The sequence below is a fragment of the Petromyzon marinus genome, chromosome 15 (genome assembly GCF_048934315.1).
Source record: "Petromyzon marinus isolate PM22_M1 ecotype Great Lakes invasive population chromosome 15, UKy_Petmar_22M1.pri1.0, whole genome shotgun sequence".
Classification (NCBI taxonomy): domain Eukaryota; kingdom Metazoa; phylum Chordata; class Hyperoartia; order Petromyzontiformes; family Petromyzontidae; genus Petromyzon; species Petromyzon marinus.
In genome coordinates this window covers 2,509,272-2,524,863 of record NC_133681.1, presented here as the reverse complement: position 1 = coordinate 2,524,863, position 15,592 = coordinate 2,509,272, and the positions used below count along the sequence as shown (strand labels likewise).

Here is a 15,592-nt window from a genome sequence, read left to right as displayed (position 1 = left end):
TGTAGTCTGTTCTCCTATAACACGTGTTGTTTTTATAACTCGAATTTGATAGGACGCGATGAATGTATGAGGGAACACATATTTTATAATGCGGATGCGATCTGGATATAACGCAATTGATTGCGCGAGTAGGAATAAGCGGTTGTACGGCGGCCTCGGCGTAGCATCACACGAGGAATTGGGATGCTGCTGGATGCTTCTAGATGCTACCCACGCTCCACAGTCTTTGTTCAGCCTGCGTACGCATTTCACGTGTTACCGCGGACCGTGCTTTACCCCCTGTATTATTTATTATAACGCGATTCTGCATAACGCGGTGTTCTTCCGGAATGCAACTACGACCGCCGGCCCACTGCCCTTCCCTCTCGCTTGGAGTCAGACACAGAGATACGCCCTGACCAAGGCTATTGCAACAACTTTAAAACCTACGGTATGTGTTCAGAAAATATGATTTGAGAAACCTCTGTGATCACGGTCATCGCTTCTGTCCGCTCGTATTCTCAACGACACTTAGCCATCTTACCGGTTGCGTAGCCTCCAGCTCCTTCTTCAGACGGCAAACCTCGGCCTCAAAGATCTGGCAGTTTTCTTGTAAAGTACTGCATAAACAAGACAAAGATTTCCCCCTGCAGCCTTCACAGAGTGTTGGGGCAAGTGTTGTTAGCGAGCCAGGATGGTGCACGAGGGGATGGATGGCCAGCACCACGCATGGCCACCGTTGTCTTCCTAATGCTGCACCAGGTACGAATCAACCTCGAGGAGGCCTAGGACCAGTTCAAATGTACGTCAATGATGTTGGCCGTGAATGGCAATCGAACTCGGGTCGTCGGGTTCGTAGCACAATGTGCTAATTAACCACTTCGCCACTGCTTCCCATAAACACTCGCACACAGGACCATTCATATTCAGCTGGGTGAGAACCCATTGGAATTACAACATTTTTTGTATGTGATTATATCTCAACGGTCTTCAATTGCCATTTTTTTTAACAAACAGAAGGCATCCACAAATGCCCAAATGGACGAAGACATGAACATAAAACCACGGCCTCCGTACGGTGTCGATGACAGGTGCGCTCACCAACAGGCTAAGGAGCAGCCCTGCCACCGCTCGCTTGCGGCAGAAAACTCCAAGAGGGTACAGCCCGATCTCCTCTAATGCGTGTTGCTTTCATAATGCGAATTAGATATAACATGCTGAGTGTGTAGTGACGTACATGGAGTCACTATGGCGTTTAGCGCCAGCTACTGTCACAAGAGTGGAACTGTGGGTCTTGGCACCAGAGTAAGCATGGCATGGAAGCGGGCCCTAGGGGGCGTGGTTCTCGGGAGCATAAAAGGGAAGTCCCAAGATCAATCGCGGCTGTCTGCTGGAATGGAACCCGTCGGTGCTACGTCTCTTCGATCCTCGGTCTTCGGTCATCACATTCGGCATCGTGGATCAGGTGGTGTGTTGGCTGACTGACCCAGTTCTGTAATAACCCAGTCGTTGTATAGTTAACCAGTTGTTACGTTATGTAGTTACCCTGTTGGAGTTGTGTAATAAACGTGTTGCCTACAAGTTCAAGTGCGGGCCTCCGTAGAACCCACTATAAATATATTAGGGAACATTATTTTTTTATAACGCTGGATGCAAATTGGATATAACGCCAACGAAGGAACGGAACTACGTCGCGTGAGTAGGGATATGCGGCGGCCTCGGCGTAGCATCACACGAGGTATTGGGATGCTGCTGGATGCTTCTAGACGCTACCCACGCGCCTCAGTTTTTGTTCAGCCTGCGTACGCATCTCACGTGTTATCGCGGACCGGGCTTCACCCTAAAATATATATTATTTATTTATCCACAACGCGGTTCTCTTCAGGAACGCAACTCCCGCCGCGTCATAGGAGAACAGGCTGTAATCGGTCTACTCTTATGCGGTAAGCAAACGCGTTGGGAGAGGTGGGAGTTACTCACGCTTTGCCCCACCGCACGCAACCTGCTATATGACCTACCAATTGTGGTGGTACCCGTTTATAATGATGGGTGGGCGAGAGGCGGTGGGACTTTGAGAAACCTGCCCCGTTGTTTCAACTGCCGCGCACGGGAGTTCGAATTGAATGGCCAACTTCTGGATGCCAGGTCCGGTGCACGAACCATCACACTGCTGTAGCAGCTCCCTACGCACACCAATAGGCTTATCCAAATCTTACCAGTTTGCCGCACTTAGCGCGAAGAAATATCGAGTGACAAACGTAATACCGTTACATTCTGAACCGCATCTATCTGCAAGTTTCAAAATGTTGAGACACACAGCAGTGGCTCCACACAGCACACACTGAGTAGACGGCACACACTCTGTAGTTAGCACACAGCACACAGGCACACAACTTGTAGACGGTACACACCACCGTTTACACAACACACAGCACACATCATGTACACAACACACAGCGTGTGAGGAGAGCGACTTACCTGACCAGCAGTGTGAGTTCGTGGTTGTCGGAGACTACACCAGCCCGCTGCTCGCTCACCGAAGCGCACTCCGACAGGGCCCGGCTCAACTCTGACACCAGGGACTGTTCTCTGCTGCGGTACTACAACACGCACAGCACGCGCGTGAAGACACACACACTCATATTCTTAGCTCTTTCGGTAAAGTCACGTTGAAGGGAAACAATAAAATAATAAAATATATATGAAACAATAAAAATTCTCACGACGTTTCGACCATAACACAAACGGTCGTCATCAGGTGTGTCGGTTTGCATTTATTTATTTTTAAACGGTGTATTTATCATTGTTATAATTCAGTAGGCTCACATGACATTGACTTTTCCAAGACAGAGGTTCTTTGTAAGCCATCTGGCTACCATGAGAGATTCGTTCATGAGGCTATCCACATATACAAGCACAAAATTTGCGCTTTAGCCGCCGGGCGCTCTGCTCATTGTTGTGAGTGTTGCTCCTCTGCCCTCCGTTGTTGCTGGAGGGCGACTGCTTCCAATTTCCCAGCAGCGTCCTTCACAAATCTCCTCCACAGAGGCCGATCTTGACACTGCTGGTACGAGTCATCGGCAAGTCTAATCAGCTAAACATCCTTCTGTACCACATCGGTCCATCTCTTCTCCAGCCCATGCCGTGCCCGTTTAGCCCCCTCTCTCTGGCCAAACAGAAGCTACTTGGGCATGCGGTGGCTGGGCAAGCGGGCGACATGACCCAGCCAAAGCAGCCTTGCCTACCAGAGTAGCTCACTGATGGGACTGTGTCCAGCTCTTTCCAGGAGCTGTGAACTCTTCACACAATCCAGTCTAGTAAAACCCAGGATGGATCGTAGGCAGACCAGCCTGAATGTTTTAAACCGGCAAAGATCTTCCTTTAGGTCTCCACGTTTCACAAGCATAGAGAAAAGAGGGCATAACTGTGGCCGACAAGACCCAGAGCTTTGTATGGAGCAACAGGCCAGGTAGCTTCCACACAGCGCTACACAGCTGATGAAAAGATAATGCCGATCGACTGATTGGAAGTGACACAGTCACACACACTCGTATACAGATATCACTGCACCTAACAAGATGTACCCTACTACACGCAATTACAAAAGGTCATCGCATCACACGTACAATTGTGGATATAATGTATGATCACAGATACCAACAAATATGACATACAATACAAATGGACAATCCTGTATGTGCGAGCATGTGTTCCTATGTATGTGACAAACATAAGGGGAGCGGTAGTGTAGCGGTTAGCGCGCTGCGCTACGAACCAGGCGGCCTGAGTTTGATTCCCGCTCACGACCAACACCAGTGATGATCATTTGAACTGGTCACGGGCCTCCCCTAGGTCGACTCAGCCTCAAATGAGTACCTGGTGTGGTATGTAAGCATCTTCACAGGGAAGATAAAGGCGGCCGGGCGTGGTGTTGGCCACCCCTTGTGTGCCGTGCCGCCCTTCATAGGTGCTACTCACTAACGGCACTTGCCCCAACAGTCTGTGCAGGCTATACGGGAGAACCTTGTCTTTTGTGACAAACATAGAATAGCGGGATGTGCGTGTGTCTGTGTCTGTGTGTGTGTCATATACAGACCTGCAGGAGGCTCTGGTGTGTCTGTGTGTGTGTCTGTGTGTGTGTTGTGTATAGACATGCAGGAGGCTCTGGTGTGTCTGTGTGTGTGTCTGTGTGTGTGTTGTGTATAGACCTGCAGGAGGCTCTGGTGTGTCTGTGTGTGTGTTGTGTATAGACCTGCAGGAGGCTCTGGTGTGTCTGTGTGTGTGTTGTGTATAGACCTGCAGGAGGCTCTGGTGTGTCTGTGTGTGTGTCGTGTACAGACCTGCAGGAGGCCTTGGTGTGTCTGTGTGTGTGTTGTGTACAGACCTACAGGAGACTCTGATGTGTCTGTGTGTGTGTCTGTGTGTGTGTCTGTGTGTGTGTTGTGTACAGACCTGCAGGAGGCTCTCGGACAACTGGGCCCGGTAGCCTTGAAACGAAGCTTTTACCTCCTGCAGCTGTTCAGACAGTTCACGTTTCTCCGCATCAGCCCTGCAAGGCCAAACATGCTCAGTTTATACAAATACACCTCGGTTGAGCGCTGCTCTGCGTTTGGGACAGTATTGTGTTCCTAAAATAATTCAGGATTAGACCGCGTACTTTTGAATGTGTCGTTAACCCAGCACCACCCAACACAGCCAATTAGTAAGGTTTGTCACGTAAACAAAACGTGCGAATTAGTTTCTAGTTCGGCCACCGGTGTGTTGGAGAGTAAAACCACAACATATTCTTGGGTCTTTCGGTAAAGTCACGTAGATAGGTTCAAAGAAAGGAGCAAGAAACCACGACGTTTCGATCGCAACACAAGCGGTCGTCATCAGGAAAAGGGGGGTTTAGCCTCTAAAGGCAAACTGTTTATTTAGGTTTGAAATGGGCGTAGCCCAAGTGTCAGCAGCATGGGCGGGGCAGCTAATGTTCATGTAACGGATTAAAAACGGTGTGCCCCAGCATGTAGGGGGGTGCTAGAAGGTGATGTAGGGCGTTGTAAGAAGTGATGGTACTCGTAGAGGGCGACGATAATGCTGGTGGTGGGTGGGCTTCCACCAATAAAGGGCTACTGGTGGGCAGTGATGGTCCCGGTGGTGTGCTTCCTCCAATTAAAGGGCTGCCAGGTCTAAAATGGAAACATTATAGCCAGTTATGACTTAAACTGGTTGATAACGTCCTTCCAGTGATTGCTAAGTTTGTACCCATCTTCTCGGTTGAAATTGTGTCTATGTCTGTATATATGGATGGCTTCATGAATGAATCTTTGTTGATAGCCAGTGGGTTTGCAAAATACCTTCGTCTTAGATAAAACAATTTCGTGTGAGCCAACCGCATTAAAACAACGATCAGCCACGGCCGAGGTATTGGTCCTACCGTGTTTCAGATCTGCCTTATGTTCACGAACACGGTCCGAGACATGTCGCTTAGTTTCTCCAATGTAACTACTGCCGCAGACACAGCTTAGTTTGTAGACGCCGGGGTATTGCATGTCAGGGATCACATCCTTCACAGACGGGATCAGATCACGAATTTTACGTACTGTACTCTTTGGTTCTTTCGGTAAAGTCACGTAGAAAGAGAAATAAAATTAAATAAAATAATAATAGAATACGACGTTTCGATTGCAACACAAGCAACCGTCATCAGGTACAAATGAATGAGAAAACAAACTTAGTAAACTTGGAAATACAATGCAATACAACACAGAGAGTCGGCCAACACAACAGTCAACACCCCACCTGGTTGATTACGTTCTTCCAAAGATTGTGAAATTTGAGAGAGAGAGACAAAACACAGACACGGAGACACACAGACAGACACACAGAGACACACACATAGGCACACCTGTGTGTGTTACTTGCTTTGAACCTATCTACGTGACTTTACCGAAATACCAAAGAATATGAATTCCCGCAGTCACGAAAGCTTGAAGTCAAGATAAAAACCACAACATTTACGATTCGAGTACTTTAACGTTTCTCTGGTAATTACAACAGCCTCATCAGGCGATTTTATCCAGAATGATATTGTTGCCAGGAACCCAAGGCTGGCCACACACTGGATCTCCCTCGTAGAACAGCTGGGTAACTGGCTAAGCGGGACCATCCGTGCAACAAATCAAATGAAATCAAACACAGGCACCGCTGCACGACCTGCGCCAATGACACTACCGCACGCACGGATGCTGTCTGTCTCGAGGGGAACATGCCCATATTGTAACTGCGACTGTCATTCCCACTGACCCACGCGGCCAGAAGCCAGGCAAACGCACACACAAGCGTACACAAGCACACACACGCACGCACGTGCACACGCGCGCACACACACGCACGCACAAGCACACACACGCACACACAAGCGTACACAAGCACACACGCACACACACAAGCGTGCACAAGCACACACACGCACACACAAGCGTACACAAGCACACACAAGCGTACACAAGCACACACACACAAGCGTACACAAGCACACACACGCACACACAAGCGTACACAAGCACACACACGCACACACACGCACACACAAGCGTACACAAGCACACACACGCACACACGCACACACAAGCGCACACAAGCACACACAAGCGTACACACGCACACACAAACGTACACAAGCACACACGCGCACACACAAGCGTACACAAGCACACACACGCACACACACGCGCACACAAGCGCACACAAGCACACACACGCACACACAAGCACACACACGCACACACAAGCGTACACAAGCGTACACAAGCACACACACGCACACACAAGCGTACACAAGCACACACGCGCACACACAAGCGTACACAAGCACACACACGCACACACGCACACACAAGCGCACACAAGCACACACAAGCGTACACAAGCACACACACGCACACACAAACGTACACAAGCACACACGCGCACACACAAGCGTACACAAGCACACACACGCACAAAGACAAAGACAAAGATCCCCCATATAGCCTTAACAGACTGTAGGGGCAAGTGCTGTTAGCGAGCACCTATGAAGGCCGGAACGGTACACGAGGGGGTGGGTGGCCAGCACCACGCCCGACCGCCTTTGTCTCCCTAGTGGCAATGTTTACACACCGCACCAGGTACTCATTTGAGGCTGAGTCGACCCAGGGGAGGCCCGGGACCGGTTCAGATAATCGTCACTGGTGTTGGCCGTGAGCGGGAATCGAACCCGGGTCGCCAGGTTCATAGCGCAGCGCGCTAACCGCTACACTATCGCTCCCCACACACACACGCACACACACGCACACACAAGCACACACACGCACACACAAGCGTACACAAGCACACACGCGCACACACAAGCGTACACAAGCACACACACGCACACACGCACACACAAGCGCACACAAGCACACACAAGCGTACACAAGCCTACACAAGCACACACACGCACACACACGCACACGTACACAAGCACACACGCGCACACACAAGATACACACGCACACACACGCACACAAGCGTACACAAGCACACACACGCACACACAAGATACACACGCACACACAAGATACACACGCACACACACGCACACAAGCGTACACAAGCACACACACGCACACACAAGATACACACGCACACACGCGCACATGGAACCAGACAGAGGAAGAGCAAAGACGCACCGACCTCGAGCGCAGTGGCGCAAAGTCAAGGGAGCCGTGACGCCGGAGTGAGATGGGAACAGGTGGAGAGATCTCGCTCCGCCTCGCCGAGACGACGGTGGAGGATGGGGAGAGCGTGGACACTCACTGCTTGGTCCACGCAGCCCTCTCGCGAAGCTCGGCTCTCAGTCGTTCGGCGTCGCGTGTGAGCCGCTCGCACTCCGCCTCTCGCTGCTGACCACGCTGCTGCACCAACTCCAACGCTTCCTCCGCAGCCCTGACTCGTGCAAACACGGGGCATTCAGAATCCCAGAAACACGGGGCATTCAGAATCCCAGCAACACGGGGCATTCAGAATCCCAGCAACACGGGGCATTCAGAATCCCAGCAACACGGGGCATTCAGAATCCCAACAACACGGAGCATTCAGAATCCCAGCAACACGGGGCATTCAGAATCCCAGCAACAAGGGGCATTCAGAATCCTAGCAACACGGGGCATTCAGAATCCCAGCAACAAGGGGCATTCAGAATCCAAGCAAAACAGGGCATTGACAATCCCAGCAATACGGGGCATTCAGAATCCCAGCAACACGGGGCATTCAGAATCCCAGTAACACGGGGCATTCAGAATGTCAGCAACACGGGGCATTCACAATCCCAGCAACACGGGGCATTCACAATCCCAGCAACACGGGCATTCAGAATCCCAGCAACAAGGGACATTCAGATTCCCAGCAATACGAGGCATTCACAATCCCAAAAACACGGGGCATTCAAAATCCCAGCAACATGGGTTTGTGTACTGATCAACACAGTGGATATTAAAGATCCCATGAGATCATTCGAAAAAGAGTTGGCCATTGTGTGCTGGCACCTTGGTCCAAAAGTATCCATAATAGAGGTTTTTGTTGGGCAAGATCACACCGGTGTGCTGAACTAGTCACGAATTGGAATGTTTTTACGTGACGAAGCTTACTAAAATTTACTGTACTGGGTGGTGGCGCTTTAACGACACATTTATGTTTACGCGATCCAACTCCAAAAAAAACCTCTATTGTGAAATTACTTTATTGGGAAGTGTGCAGAAAACTGTCAATCCCTTCAGCAAAAACTTGGCGAGACAGGCTTGGATGAATAATAATAATAAATACACCATAATGGTGGCAATGCTTTCTCTGAACGCTCCTGTCACAATCTGCTCTGAGATTTATTCAGAGCCCCCTCTTCTTTCTGGGCTCACTACAATCTTCTAAAACCGTCCGCGAAAGGCTTCGCAAATCCTCCAGGTGTCAGGACAGTGACGACGGTCCCGTCTTAGCGGCACGCAAGCTCATACATTCAAGTCCACACGCTAGAAACCACACCCAAGCTGATGCTCACGGAGAAAAAGTGGCGGGCTAAGGGAATGTTCCCATCGACTAGTGTGCAGCAGTCAGCGGGTCTCCTGACGACAGGCACATACGAACCTCCTCATAGCATCTTGCTCTGCGGATCTTAACTCCAAGCCTGCCACCCTGTCTTCCACATCTCGAGACCGTTTCACAATGGCAGTCAAGTCACCTTCCAAATGCGTTATCTGTAACATAAAACATACACGCATACATATATACGTATCTTGTCATGAAACACACAGACATGGAAATCAAACAGTTGCAGGAATTTGCAGATGCAATTTTTTGTAGTTTTTGTTTGGAGGGACAGACGATGATCGTGATTCACGTGTGCCGTGTACCCATGGCATGGCTATGATTGTGAGCAGGAGCACTTAGCGCCTCTGATTAGCACGGTTCGCTACGTACGGTGCGAAAGAAGTTCAACAAACTTACACATGCGTACAACTCTGCTTGAAGTGTGACTCTTTTTTATTATCCTCTCGGTTTCGAGGTCGGAATTTCTGAGCGATTTCTAGTCAACTTAACCATATTTTCTTTTACCAGGTAAGGCTACACTGAGCTATATACTGTAGCTTTTTTCAGAAGCGACCTGGCCACAAATGACAGCTCAACAAAGTGGCTTATCCGGTGCAATGTTTGTAGATAGCAGCCACATTCTCTAAACGCACGTTTACTAAATGTTGAGGGAAAAACCGGAGGACCCCGGAGATAAAGCCACGTGATCATGCTGAGAGAAAGAGAGACGCAAACTCCAAATACACAGCAGGCGTCAGGGTCGGGACCGACCCCACGACCGCCTGCATACCAGGCAAGGAAGTTAACATCCCTCCATCGTAGGAGAGCAGCTCACCCCCTACACGAGCATCAGAACCGAGGTGCTGCTGACGTGCCGAGCGTGCGCTCGTACCGCCTGTACGACAGGGGCGCGACGCCGATACGCACCTCAGCGTTGGCGCTATCGAGCTGTTGAAGCAGCAGGTGGTTCTCCGTCACCAGAGAAGAGTTTTCCGAACACAGGCTGATGAGCTTCCGTCTCAGCTCCAGGTTTTCCTCATCTACGCGTGATACAGGTGGCATCTGCACGCCCGCACGCACAAATGCCTGTAGTCCAGCACCGTGGAGGCAGCGAAGATTGGTAAATCGCATCGACGCCGTTAAACTCCCTGCCCGTGCGTGGGCGGTCGAGGAGGTGCCATATGTTGGCTTGCCGGGAGAAGGCGGTACAACAAGTGTGGACTCCACCCGCTCTGCGTGTATGGGGGAAAGGGCGCTGTTGCCCCCCGCGCGCATGCGTTTTCTCCACGAACTGGCCGATACCACCTTCGTATATATTGAGGACGACAGAGCTTGGGAAATTGTTGGCACTGGCCCGACGCCCTCGCCTGCGGTTCCTCCTCGAGTCTCCGAGTCGTTATCTCTGCCCGCGAGTGAGCGAGCGAATGGCGTGCGGCGGCGACGCCTTACAAGTTGAGATCATTATTAAAGAAATTATTTCCACCAAACCATCGCCCCTGAAAACATCACGATGCAGCACTGAACGTGGTCCACACACCCATGTCGACGTTGTGTAGTCTGGTGGCAGGCTACACATATTGATATTCCACTGACTTTGCAGAGTTTAGCCTCGTACGTACGTGTGTACGTTGAACTTCTTTCGCACCGTACGTAGCCAACAGTGCGAATCGGAGGTGCGTGTAAACACTAGAAAACTGAGCATATCGAATTTAAGCTCAAAATACATTAACGATGCAGGTGGGTGTGATTCTCCCGCATTAGGGAGAATCAATTCATTCTCATTAATATTATTAATTCTGCTTGTTTACCCAGAGAAGCCTCACCGAGTCTCTCAGGAGAGTCGTGTCAAGTGTTTCGCAGCAGGGGTCGATGTTGCTGCTGTGCGTGGGGACGGTCCTCGGCTCGCGAACGACGGGTTACGTTGCTGAGACCCGTTCGCACGTCGATTTGCTGGTAATGTTTTATTTACCGCATAGTAAATAAAACAATTAAAGTATTTTCACTCACCTTGAGTCCTGATGCTGGCTTGCTTGTGGGAAGGGGGGCGGCACACTGTCGCTGTGCGTCACGCGAGATGCCGGAACTCAGTGCACCTCGCGGAGGATCGCTCCGGCGAGTAAAATAGTTCCGCGTTCGCAAGTCGGATGGTCAAAAATAATATTTTTATGGCAGTTCGCTCGTAAGTGCGGATGCTATTAAGCGGGGATGTTCGTAAAATCGGCCGTTCTTATCTTGGGGACTACTTGTGATCCCAATGCAATAATGTTTCAGCGTTGGCATTTTTGGCCAATGCCAGTTACATCGGGTGTTGTTTTTATGATTCAAAGATGCAATTAAATTCCGGAGTATGTTGTTTAACGTGGCAGTGAATGGTAGCTTCTCCAGAGGTCGCACTCATTGCACACGAAGTGCTTGCCAAAAATGAACCTCAATACCTTGCTGATCTCGGCGTGGAACATAAACCACCATCACGTGCACTGCGGTCATCCTCATGGCAGCTTTTGGCTGGCCATCGAACAAAGATGGTCGCTGCACCGCGCGCTTTCAGATGCGCTTCTGCGGCAGTCTGGAACGCTTTATTTTTATGCACTTTTACATCTAGATTGAAAACTCATTCGTTTAAAACTGCCTGTTGTGTTAAGTTTGTTGTCCTTCCCCTGCATCTCCAATTAGCACGGTTGGCTTTGTAAGGTGCGAAAGAAGTTCAATATACATACATGTAGGGGTCACAAGAACTGATGACAATGTATACTGCTTGAGAAACATAGTAACTTGCAAATGCCACATGTTCAGTTTTTTTGTCTCAACATCAAAACTAATATTCTCTACACAAAAAACTCGGTATAGGTAAAAAAAAATTACTCTTAATACTCTGAACTGTTGACAAGTTTACTTTCTGTGTATGTCGCGCAACCTAACTGCTCAATTCCACCGGTTTTAGTGCTTTGTGAGGTCATTAGAGTTGACCAAACATCCAAATGTAGGACCACTGAGCTCGGGCAATCGTCGGCGCTGGTTCTGGCCGCCTTTTCGCTCGTCTGCCATTAAAATTAAACGGCGTTTTGAGATGCAAAGTGCTGGATAAAATCAGAGCAGCAGCAGCAGCAGCATTACTGCAGACACGAGACTTGCGTTATTTGTGTAAAGCAGCGCTGGCAAAAGAAGGCACCTTGCTGGTGGGCGTGGTCTCCACCACGCGGCTTCCACCTCGCTGTGAGCAGCTCCCGTAACGGAAGTCGTCGTCGAGGGCGCCACTGCCGACGGGTCGCTCCGAAAGGTCATCCAGGGTCAGATCAGGGATCTCTGCATCCTCACTAAACACACGCCCATTCACTGGCGAGATTGCTCACTGTTGGTATTCATCTTAACACCCGTTTTATTTGCCAGAAAGGGTCAAACCTATTCTCATTTTTTCATACAAAAATAACAATCATCATCATCATCATCATCGTCGCACTTATTTACTCAGGAAAGCCACACTTAAGTCCTAAGGCACTTTTTTAAAGGATGGGTCCTGCATCGGGATGCTCGGCCAATACCGGTTACACGGTATGGGAGGTTCGTTTGTTTTTTTAGCCATGGGAGGAAACCAGAGGGCCCGCAGGAAACCCATCCAGAACACGGGGGAAGAACATACACACTCCACACCGAAAGGGACTCGAACCCAGGCCTGTGCTACAAGGGACGCGGTTCTTCTTCTTCTCCTATCGTACAGCACGATGACGTAACAGCTGAATGCTAAGGTCCTTCGACCAACCCAAGGCGGCGGTGGCCGCCGTACGGGTCGCAGCGATAGCGCCAGGGTGTGCGTGCGGGGATGGCGCTCGCCGTCGGCGCGATGCCTTTGACGAGGGAAGCGCGTGGCGTCCGTCGTGCGCCGATGCCCGCCGGCCCGGCTGACTCACGAGCGCTCGCTGGCCGGGCGGCGAGGGCCCAGGCCCTGCAGGCTGCGCTCCGTTTGCCTCAGCATCTCCTGCAGCGAGCGCACGTTGCCCCGCAGCCGCAGCTCTTCCGACATGGCCGAGACGTCTCCCGTCACCTGGCAATGAGCGGGCGTCTCCGCCTCCCTTCACAGGTCCATCCACGTAACACACACTCAAGTACTTTTATACACATCCCATCAGCCACGCAGCCTTCTGGGGGACAAGACAACAAATATGCCCTCTCCCACCCCCTCCTAAACTACACATGATGCATTTTGATTTAAAGCTTTCGTGACTGCAGGGATTTATATTCTTGGTTCTTTCGGTAAAGTCACCACGTAGAAGGGAAACAATAAAATAATAAAAATATAAAACAATAACATTTTCACGACGTTTCGACTGCAACACAAGCAATCATCATCAGGTGTGAAAACCACAACAAGAAAATGTAAAAAAAACCGCCACTCTTTTTACATTTTCTTGTTGTGGTTTTCACACATGATGATTGCTTGCGTTGCAGTCGAAACGTCGTGAAAATGTTATTGTTTTATATTTTTATTATTTTATTGTTTCCCTTCTACGTGACTTTACCGAAAGAACCAATAATACAAATAACTCAACAAGGTGGCATATCATGTGGACATGTATAGCAGCAGCCAAGGGGCAGTCCATAAATGACGTCACGCACCTGGGGGGCGTCAGACATTTGTGACGATGTGTGACGAGGGGGGGGGGGTGAGAAATGTGACGTCACATCAAAATGCGCAACTTTAAATAGAGTGCAGCGCCACATTAAATACGCACTACAATGACAATAGTTTAAAGCGATTTGAAGCATGTTATATTTTCAAAATGGAAATGTTTTTTTTGGGGGGGGGGGGGGGGGTGACAGTGCTTTGTGACGTCATATTTGAGGGTGGTCTGACTTTTTGTGACGCCGTGTGACGGGGGGGGGGTCAAAAATCGTCCAAAATCGCGTGACGTCATTTATGGACGGCCCCCAAATACTCCATCCGCACGTTGATTTTAAATGTGGAGGGAAAAACCGGAGGACTCGGGATAAAAAAAATCCAAATCAAATCTACAGCAGGCATGGGGGGAGATCGCACCCACGACCTCCTCCTGCATACCAGGCGAGATAGTCAACATCTCCTAGCCACCGTGCTGACCAGCACGGGCAAAAAGTGTGGAACGACTTCGACATTCAGCATCTCATCGACGAGACCGATTGTACACAGTGTCTGGCACAACGCAAGATCATCGTTCGCGCCCTTGTGCGGCAGAGAGAATCTAAGTGACGGGTAACGAAGCGGAGAACAATGAGGCTTCTGCACACAATTACGGGACGTTTACACATCTCATGTTTACACATCCCGTAATTGTTTGTTTACACGTCCCGTCAGCCACTCACAAGGCAGTGGGGTCACGCAATCGGTGGACAAGGAAAGGGGTCGTCCATAAATGACGTCACGCGATTTTGGCAGATTTTTGACCCCCCCTCCCCCCCTCGTCGCACGGCGTCACAAAAAGTCAGACCCCTTCAAATATGACGTCACAAAGCTCTGCCTCCCCCCCAACCAAAACCATATTTCCATTTTGAAAATAAAACGTGCTTCAAATCGCTTTAAACTATTGTCATTGTAGTGCGTATTTAATGTGGCGCTGCACTCGGATGTTGTAGGAGAAAACATTTAGTAAAAAGGAGGCGTTGGAAAGCTGAAATTTAGCATAAAATTCACTTGAAAATATTCAACGTATAACTAAAACTGCAGATGTTCAGAATATTATATTGAAATTCTCTTATAATTATAAAATATTAAAAGTAATTCTAACTATAACAAAAAAACTTGAAACTTAGTAATAGAACGAAGCAAAATGGAGAGTACAATTATAACAATCACATATTCATTCCACAGAATGAAAAGCCCTGGAAGAATCATTAAAATAAAAATGTTTTTAATAACAATCATTAAAAAATGACAAAATGTATGCTTCTCCAATCTCCCATGGAGAAGCAAAATGCTCCTTCATGGCATAAATAAAAGGTGACCTTGGTAAATTTAGAAAATCAAATATAGTAGTTAATAATGAAAATTTATCAAAATTAGTGTTGTTATAACAATTATATTTTATATTTATTTAAAATTGCGCATTTTGATGTGACGTCACATTTCTCAAACCCCCCCTCCCCCCCTCGTCACACATCGTCACAAATGTCTGACCCTCCCCCCCCCCCCTAGGTGTGTGACGTCACTTATGGACGGCCCCTAATCACGCTGCCAGACAGACACGGGGTGAAGGTGGCACGAGACTCATAGGGGAGTGAGACACGGAGAGTGAGACACGGGGAGTGAGAGTGAGACATGGGGAGTTGGAGCGAGACACGGAGAGCGAGAGACACGGGGAGTGAGACACGGGGAGTGAGAGACACGGGGAGTTGGAGCGAGAGTGAGACACGGGGAGTGAGAGACACGGGGAGTGAGAGTGAGACATGGGGAGCGAGAGACACGGGGAGTGAGAGACACGGGGAGTTGGAGCGAGACACTGAGAGCGAGACACGGGGAGTGAGAGACACGGGGAGTTGGAGTGAGACACGGGGAGCGAGA

General features: G+C 49.5%; 1 protein-coding gene across 2 annotated transcripts in view; it reads right to left on the bottom strand.

The window, feature by feature from the left end:
- LOC116942573 (uncharacterized) overlaps nucleotides 1-15,592 on the bottom strand; it is a 40,948-nt gene that overhangs the window by 24,432 nt on the left and 924 nt on the right. The window contains exons 2-9 of one of the 2 annotated variants that reach the window (XM_032954642.2): nucleotides 12,969-13,130; nucleotides 12,233-12,377; nucleotides 9,991-10,125; nucleotides 9,121-9,230; nucleotides 7,801-7,929; nucleotides 4,432-4,528; nucleotides 2,458-2,579; nucleotides 524-599 (exon numbers count right to left, since the gene is read on the bottom strand). In XM_032954642.2, coding sequence (XP_032810533.2) covers nucleotides 524-599; nucleotides 2,458-2,579; nucleotides 4,432-4,528; nucleotides 7,801-7,929; nucleotides 9,121-9,230; nucleotides 9,991-10,125; nucleotides 12,233-12,377; nucleotides 12,969-13,081 — 927 coding nt within the window. In that variant the 5' untranslated portion in view covers nucleotides 13,082-13,130. The remainder of the gene's footprint in view (nucleotides 1-523; nucleotides 600-2,457; nucleotides 2,580-4,431; nucleotides 4,529-7,800; nucleotides 7,930-9,120; nucleotides 9,231-9,990; nucleotides 10,126-12,232; nucleotides 12,378-12,968; nucleotides 13,131-15,592) is intronic. The other variant, XM_032954643.2, reaches the window with a different exon arrangement.